The 9,291-nt window shown below is 38.6% G+C and overlaps 1 protein-coding gene across 1 annotated transcript in view; it reads left to right on the top strand.

Annotated features, from left to right (window-relative positions):
- Positions 1 to 6,738: 6,738 nt before the first annotated feature.
- The window catches only part of vash2 (vasohibin 2), a 47,330-nt gene continuing 44,777 nt past the window's right edge, over positions 6,739 to 9,291 (top strand). Inside the window, exons 1-2 of the mRNA XM_030047497.1 lie at positions 6,739 to 7,408; positions 8,737 to 9,178. Of these exons, the coding sequence (XP_029903357.1) occupies positions 8,858 to 9,178 (321 nt within the window). The 5' untranslated portion in view covers positions 6,739 to 7,408; positions 8,737 to 8,857. The remainder of the gene's footprint in view (positions 7,409 to 8,736; positions 9,179 to 9,291) is intronic.

Below are 9,291 nucleotides of genomic sequence, written 5' to 3'. Positions count from 1 at the left end.
TATTTAATTTTGTCCAATCAAAACAGGAGGAATATCTACAACATTAGCCTCAACAGGTACTGACTTTCTTCCATATTTCCACAGTCCGTCCTCTCTCTCTGTTTCTCTCCCGCTCTGTTGCTCAGATTTGGTGGTAGAATTTGTGATTTGGCCGTGAGAGGGAAAATTCTCCAAACTAACCAGTAACAGTACAACAATTAATGTTAGTTGACTTTAGTTAATGCCATAATGGTTAATTAACTGTTAGTTAATGATTATTATGGCATTTACTAATGATAATAATATCTACAATAACTCTTAAATAACATATAAATTAATACCTTAGCATGAACAGCATTAGTACATGATTTTTAGACACATTACTTAACGGTTAATTAACTTAAAAACTTAAACTTAATGTTTATTACCTGTTACTTAATGCTTATTACTAACATTAATTGTTGTTCTGTCATTGTAAAGTGTTACCGAAAATAGTATTTCATTTTGTATTAATTTCCTGGATGAGAATAATGAGCTTTTCTCTGACCCCACTGTGCATTTTTTGATTTTGTTATTTCATCTGTCAAGGTGAGACAGAATCTTTTTGTTTAACATTACAGACATTTCCTCTCTCTGTTTATCTCTCTTCTGTCAGCTTTGGGTGTGGAAAATGTCACTGGTCTCATATTTAGCTATTTAAGGGGAATTTATCTGATTTTCTGCCAGTGCCTGTTTCTTCTTTTCTTGTTTTCCAGTTGGTTTTTGTTCACCGGTAAATTGATACAACTCACGTGACCTCTGTTAGTTTAGTTTAAGCTATGGAGAACACAGCTCTCCTGAAAAACAACTTTTCAGGGCCTCTGCAATTATTATTTGAAATAAAGAATATTGGTAACACTTTACAATAACAGTACAACAATTAATGTTAGTTAACGTTAGTTAATACCGTAATGGTTAATTAACTGTTAGTTAATGATTATTATGGCATTTACTAATGTTGATAATATCTACAATAACCCTCAAATAACATATAAATTAATACCTTAGCATGAACAGCATTAGTACATGATTCTTAGACACAGTAGTTAACGGTTAGTTAACTATTACTTAATGTTTATTACCTGTTACTTAAAGTTTATTACGGCATTAACTAACGTTAATTGTTGTACTGTTATTATAAAGTGTTACCATAATATTTCTAATTAGACTTCTTGTAGTTCTTGTGGTTCAGTTCCACATCACAGTTACAAGTTTCAGTGTAAGTGTTTTTTTTTAGTATTTGGTGCTTTTCTGCTCAGCTGCCTGAATGATTTTAACTTTTTCAATCTCTCTCAAGCTCCATTCATCGCAGTGGGTGTGGTTTCAGCAGCTCTTTTAATAACTGTGGCTGTGCTCATCGTATACTGTAAAAGAGCTAAAGGTGAGAATGTACACGGATGAAAAGTTTCTCACATTCATAAACACACGCTGTCTTTGTGGAAGCTGACCTCGACTATCCCTTTTGTTGTTTTTCAGGGAACAAAACAGCAACAGAAGACAACGTGGTGAGTTTTCAAATGTTCTTTAATCACGACTTTAGGTCTTCATAGCTGCAGCAAAACAGCTGAGCTGCATTTGTGGCTTCCTTTCACTGCAACTGGGCATCTGTCTTTTTTTTTTTTATGAGAGGAGCAGAAAATAAGATGAAACTTTATCAATCCTCAAGTTGTTAGAGCAGCCAAAGTAAAAGGATTCATCCCGTGGGAAAAAAGCAAATCAAAATGTAATTACAACAATGCAGTATATATAGAGATTAGACAAGACATTAAAAAAACATGAGAAACAAAATAATGTTTGAATGATTTGGGACTGTAGAAATATATATAGAGAGTGGTGATGACAATTTCAGTACAAAATGTACAACGTATGGATGGGACACATGGGAAGGACCAGTGACAGCTGGGCCTTGCTGTCACTAGTCTTTGATCTGTTGCATTGTACCTTTATAAAGAAGAATGAGGCCCAAATCGCACTGTAAGATAGGCATATCGTCCCTCTGTCCCTGTACTGTACATGTATCTGATCAGGATATTCTGAGATGAAGACATGAGAGGGATGCAGTATTTGTCCCTTTCCTAAAAAAAGAAAAGGGACATCTGTGAATTTCCCCTGCCAGCGTTCACTTCCCATCAGAGATGATTGTGCTCAGAAATATTTATACACTTATTCACAGTAAATCTAATTTTAAATGTCCATTAAATGGAGAAGAAATGCTAGTAGCCTAAAACAAGGAGGAAAAATACACTTTACTGGCATTCTAGTGGCTCAAATGTTCACTTTGCCTCAGTTATTTAATGTGTAAAGTGTACTGTGTCTGTCCAGGGTCTGACCTTAATCAGTGATGCTGAAGGAGGAGTGAAGCAGTCTGGACCAGCAGGCAGTCGGGACAAGGTGAGATCACACACTGCACTCTCCTCCACTACATCTAGTAGATACTGTGAACACACACCTTCTTACCAACTCAGTTAGTCTCATCTTCAGAGATAAAATCTTGTTTTTCTTGTTTTTCTTCTTTTCGACATTCTTCTAAGGACAAAACTCTGCTGGTGAGATAACATAATCCCACTTGCTTCCAGAAATTTCTTGAATCCAGGGTCATTTTCTTGAGCCTAGTGCCTGATCTGAAAAAAAAAAAAAAAATCCAGAAACAATTGAATCTGGTTTTGAAACAAATGGGATTATCTCAGATTTGTAGATTTGTTTTACCTTGCTTGAAGAAAAACAGGATTTTAGCACCGCATATGAGGCTACCTCATAAAAATGAGATTTTTTTTAAGGTGCTTTTGCATTTTATTTGCTTACCCACGTAAGACACAGTCATACTGTTTCTCTGAATGTGTCTGCTTGTCCTCAAAAGAAACTGAAGAGAGAAGTAAAAGAGACTAATATTCAGCAGATCTGGATATGCCATAGTGTGGTTTGAGTGTGAAACAGGGTGTTAACAACATGCATGACTGCTCACCCCACCACTTCCTGATAAAGCAGCAGTCAGGCAAACCTGGGCAAACCTCTGCCCACGCTGAACTAATCTCCAACTTGCTCTTACACCCAAACACATCATTACTGTCCCTTCAGTTCCAAGTTTCAAGTGTGATTTGGTTTCTTGATCCTGTAAACATAACCTTAGGACGTGGAATCAACTCTCTGCATCCATTAGTTTCATCTTCTTTGAGAAAACAAAAAAAATATTCATGTAATGACTAAAGCCCTGGAGCTGGATTACAACTGAAATCTAATTAATTGTTTCACTTGATTTCATGGAAATCCTCTCATAAGGGAGATCGAGGGAGATTGAATGACAGACAAATTAACTAATTGGGACGAAAACATAAACTCCTTGGAAGAGGTAATATGTTAATAAAATAGATATGAATAGAATAGAATGTCAGAGCCAGTCACTTCTGACCCATCATCAGAATCAGAATCAGAAAAACTTTATTGATCATGTTGCTTTCACCATGCAGGCTGATCCAGACACTCTCACCTACGCCTCCATCAGTCACTCTGAGACAGACAAGAAAGCCAGAAAAGCAAAGGTAAACTGTGTTTTGTTGTATTTTGTGTTTAAAAATTTGGTGGTTTCTTTGTTTTTTTGGAGGCTGGTCAGACTAAGTTGCAATTTGAAGACGTCACTTTGGGCTCTGATCATTTCCCATGAACCCATGATGAAACTTTGGCATTATTGTCAAGCCTTGATAGACTATTTGAAAATGAACAGATAAATATAAAAAATGTGATTACTCAAAAATAAAACAAAACAAAACAAAACAAAACAAACAAACAAAAAAAAAAAATTCACTGCAGCTGTACTTGAGAGTTCAGCCCATAGAGGGCAGTGTAACACTAATTTTCTGACTTACGGGATTTCATGTTGATTTGCTCTTCAGGTTTTTCAGCTGGAACTGATGTCATGTGGTGTTGTCTGTTTGCTGTGCTGCCTTATTTTGCTCCACAGGTCCAATGTACTGATGATGGTGACGATGCGGTGACCTATGCCACCGTGAGACCATCCTCTGCCTCTGCTGTAGCCTCCGCTGATCTCAACCTCTACGCCACCGTCAACAAGCCTGCTAAATAACACAGCACAGCAGATATCTGTTGTTTTATATGACCGACTTTATTCACTGAATGTAACTTCAAAGAAGAAGAAGATGCTTTGCACAGATTCACTATGCTGTCATTGAAATGAATTGGGTGACATCTTTGATTTGGCATATTTTTTGATTTGTTGTATCAACTGACGTGACATCTGACCAGTGGAGACACGTGCAGTTGGAAACATTTTTCGGAGGCGAATGTGATTGCTTGATTTGCCACCTAAGCTGTTTTGAGCCGTTGCTTTTTTGAAGTTTCCCAGCATGCAAACTGGCGAAGTGAATCTCTGAATCGATGCAAGCTGTGATCCAAACTCAGAATGTAAAATTTGGAACATTTCTAAAATTATACTGTAAAGATTTCGGGCATTAGGCATTCATTACATTCATTCAAGACTGAGTTTGAACCTTTTAAATCTTATTTCTCAAATGTAAATCTCAGTTTTAACTTTAAAAGTTTTATTTTTTGGTCATTTTTGCTTTGTTAGACAGGCACAGTGGAGAAAGACAGAATTGACAGAGGGGATGACACGCAGCAAAGGGCCGGGGCCAGATTCAAACCCTCAGGTCTCTGCGGCTCAGTTAGCCTCAATGGTACATGCTCAACATGGTGAGACACCAGGGTGCCCAAACCTTAAAGACTGACTGTGATTTCAGATCCTTTAGGGCTACTTCTGTACTGTAACAATACAAGGTGATGCATCTTGAACAGAATCACAGAGGACTCAGCAAACAAATAACGCACAGCTCAACCTGAGCTCAACCTGAGCTCTAACAAACTGCCTTGAGTGAACTCTTTCAGGCAGTTCATACACTCCACTGTATAAAAAGCAGCTAACTATATTTACTCAGGCAGCTGTTACTGAACTTTGTACCTTTTTAAGTATTTTTGAAAGTGTTACTTTATACCAAAGCTTTATACCAAATGAAACCAAAGGGATAAAACATCTAATGTTGGACAGTCCAGCTTTCTCTGAGCTCACTTGCTACTGTTTAGGAAAAACTTTTTATTTTGCGTTAAAGTATAATATATATAGTATAATATGGATAAACAAGGTCTACTTCAGCAGGTCTCAACTTGGGGATCCCCATGGGTCCTCGAGGGCATTCCAGGGGGTCCACAGAAAAATGGGAAATATTTTATTTTCAGCATTATTTCATTGAGTTTGACTGAGCAGAAGTTAGCCCAATGAGAGAATTGTATAAGAATGACTCTATATGGTCTACATGGTCTCAGTTGGTCTGGAAGGAATGAACTGCTGTGATTTAATCTTTATACATGCAACTTTCAGAAAATTAGGTTTCTGTTTCCCTTTGAGCAGCTGGACGGGGGTGTAAGTCTGCCCAGAGTGGCTTTGGACTGAATCCCACCAGCACGTTCTTATGCATTTGTTGCACTGTATAACATAATAATACCTTAATTGACAATGTATTGATCCCTTTGGTGGAAACGATTATATTGTTATCAGCTGGTACTACTCTTGAAGTGTGTTTTTTACTTGCCACTTGTTATGCTGTCATTCAGTTACATACAGGAAATATTGAGTGGACAGCCCATGCTTTACAAAGTACAACAAAGCAGATGCATGGAACTTGCAGCACTTTAAAGCAATATTATATATTATTTACAGAAAATTATCTTTTTTTTTTTTTTTTTTTGAATACTTTTAATGATTCATTGTTGTAAAAAGTGATGTTGCAGTCTATGTTTGGTCCAAAAGGTGGTGTGTTAGGCTAACAGAGCACAATGTAAAGTGAAGAATTGACACCATTATTCATGTGAGATAACTGCTGTGATTGACTAGAGCTGCTGTTAGTCAACACAAAATATATTTATCTTAAAGAAAATAATTGCCACTTTTTGTGTTTTTCGATGAATGTGTTTAGGAGTAGGTTGTAGTGCATGAATTATATGGTTTACTACTGCTTTAATAATGTTTGCGTTTTGTATTTCAGCATTTAATTCTATTATGAATTATCTGTAACCATTACATATTGAATTGTCTGGATATTTATATCACCCCATTTTTTTTTTTTTTTTTTTTTTTTTTTTTTGAGCTATTACTATTAAAACCTTATTTTCATCATAGTATCACCTTTCCTCAGAAGATATTTGGAATTTGCATCTTTTTTGGTTTAAAAAAAAAAGTGTTATTTGCTCACTGTTTTAATAAGGTACACGAGCAAACCTTTGTAAGAAGAATAAAGTTATTTTGCTTTACTTTGTTGTGTTCTGTCCTGTTCTATTCCATACATGTTAATGTCAAGTTTGCCATTCCAAGTTGATTTATACTGCTGCTGCTATATTATTTTCTGCTTCTATTCTATTCTGTTCTGTTCTATTTTATTCGATTATATCGTGTCCTTCATAATTGCCTTTTCACTCACAAATGTGCAGCAGAAATCAACAATTGCAACGGAGGGGGGATAAAAATCCCCATTTGTTGCAGCCGATCACTTGTTGACGCCCATCAAGCATCGAAATCCACCAATGAGAGGACAGCGTCTTTTCCAAATATGGCATGCCGACATCTCGGGCCCGCCCTTCTTTGTTGGCTCGGCCAATGGGAGGCCGCCGAACGCTGGCGGCTGTCGGGGCTACGAGCTACGGAGGGATACGGCAACACAGCGGGCAGCTAAAGGACTGTTTTATCCTCCAAGAGCGAAGCATGTGACGGAGCGAAGGAGGATTTTTATCAGGATGAAGGCGGGTTTTCCGGGGAGATAGTCGCTACCGAGGCGCCATGTAGGCTGCAGACGGACAGGAATGTATGGAAGAGGTCATTTTTGTGGACTGGGGTAGCGGGTGGGAGGCAACGGCCCCCGCAGTGTTGTGAGACAGGAGGACCGGTGTCAAGCTAGCCAGAGAGAACACGGACACTTCCGGTTGTCAACGTTTTCAAAAAACAGTAAATTTCGGCATCTTCGGCTTTAAAAACTCGAATCATCATGCATATCAACGCGTGTAGCAACCTTATAATTAACGCAGTGGACGTAGCATCAGCTCTGAAATAAGCAGTCCTGTTTTCCACACACGTTTACTTTTAAAAGAGAAGCGCTGGGCTTCCGGCCGCAGTGCTTTGCTCTGTCTGGCAGCTTGACGCAGCTATAAGAGGTTGAAGTTACAAAGCCTTGAGCCAAAACAAGCCTGAACAGCCTCCAGTGGACAACAGCACCGTGTTATGAATGGGACTCCCCTCACCTCACTGTGTTTTTGTTAACGAGACAGATGCCTTTTAAATCGGAGGATACATCATTGATTTCAGTGCCAGCCTCGGCGGAGAATGGAAAATACGGTATGGTTGGCTTGATAACGGTTGGAATATCGCATCGAAAACACCCAGAGGGGAAAAAAAAAACACTAAAACTCATATAGGGACTTGTAGTGTAGTTCTGTAATACTCAATAGGTATTTTCAGAGAGCTTAAAATGCTTAATGCTATTTTCTGTCTCCTCTGGCATCATTATAACATTGTTGTAATTTTTCCAATACACATTGAAAGCCTTTCTGTGATAATAATAATAGTGACACTAGCACATAAGCACATAAGCCTGTTTTCTATGTCCTATAATACTATATAGTATGTCTGTGTTCTCAGTGAGATTATAGTGATCTTATTGTACTTACTGTATTTTTAACCCCATATGATATCATTATAATATTAATGTTCACACTTATAGAGTGTCTGTGATACATCATTTTGAGTTTATAATAGCCTTGTCTTGGTTTATGTTTTCCTTTATGTACTTATGGTATTACTATTATTACCTACCTATGGTATATATGGTGTTATTATTAATGCATTTTGCTATCCTATGTGTAGTATCCTACTTACTTTTATTACAGGGTTATTGAGGAGTGAACTGGATTTTTTTTTCTTTCTTTCTTTCTTTTTTTCTTTTTTTTTTTTTTTTTGTTGCAGTTTTTCAGCCCCCAGGATATTACTACCATACTTCTATAATATTCCCATTTTTCCTACACTTTTCCCATTTTTCCTACACTTAGGGAAAATAGGGAACTAGAGGGTACTTGGCATGTTTGCTACCGGTGTTGTACAGTGTTAGGATGTGAATGTTGTGCCCTTAGGCATGGCTCTGTATTTTGATAGTGCTGAAAGCTTGGTGATTAATTGCTCATTGGCAGAAAATTAACCGATTATCGTTTGGATAAATTAATCACTTTAGTATTTATAAAGGAAAAGTCTCCCATTTCTGATTCTGGTTTCACAAAGATCACTATGATGCTAAGATTGCCTCACTTTCTCTCTTCATATCATTGTAAAGTTATTACTATGCTTTTTTGTTTTCTTCTTCTGGAGGCTGCTGATCAAACTAAGAAAGTCATATGAAGACTTCAGGCTCTGCTGACTTCCCATGAGACTTTGGCAATAGTTTTCACATTTAAAAGTTAAAAAAATAATAATAATAAGTGATTGACTTCTACCCTTAGAAAAATTTGAGATATGTACCAGTTTAGTACACATTTTGGTAAAGAAATTGATCCTGATGAATGATGGTACCCTTATGTTTTATTTTATTTTCTTGCTGCATTGCTATCTTTATAAATGAGCCTTAATGATGTGTACTGGTTCAGCTAATGAATCTAGGTTTGTCTCTGTGCCAGGTTTGAAGATCAACATGTATTGATCGACAGTGACAAACGAGGAGAAGCCCTTGGACTGGGAGGACACCGGCCCTGACTCTTCCTCCTCCCCCTCCTCCTCCTCCTCCTCCTACTCATATCGATGACGGGGCCCAACTCCCCGAGCCGGGCCGGCACCTCTCCGGCCAAGCTGAGCAGGCACGGCCGCTCCAAGAGCTCCAGCTCCCACTGCCTGCTCCGCTGCAGCCCCGGGGACGAGTCCTCCGCCTCCCCACCCAACAACAGCTCCCGCTCCCCGGGGGAGGAGGAGGAGAAGGACGGCGGCGTTCTGTTCTACGTGAACCGCACCGGTTTCCCCATCGAGAGCGCCACCTGGGAGAGGATGTGGGCGCACGTGGCCGCTGTGCACCCCGAGGGCCAGGAGATGGTGGACAGGATACGAAACGCTGCGTACCTGCCCAAGGTAAGACCCGACCGTCCTTCAGTAGCTCTGTACTAAATGAACAAGATACTAAAGGCAATGGGCATCAACAAAACTTTACAGAACAAAAACTACACCAAAATAAATCCACTTCA

The sequence above is a fragment of the Myripristis murdjan genome, chromosome 24 (assembly GCF_902150065.1).
Source record: "Myripristis murdjan chromosome 24, fMyrMur1.1, whole genome shotgun sequence".
Taxonomy (NCBI): domain Eukaryota; kingdom Metazoa; phylum Chordata; class Actinopteri; order Holocentriformes; family Holocentridae; genus Myripristis; species Myripristis murdjan.
The sequence above is the reverse complement of the archived record's forward strand: the minus strand, read 5'-3'. Positions and strand labels throughout refer to the sequence as shown.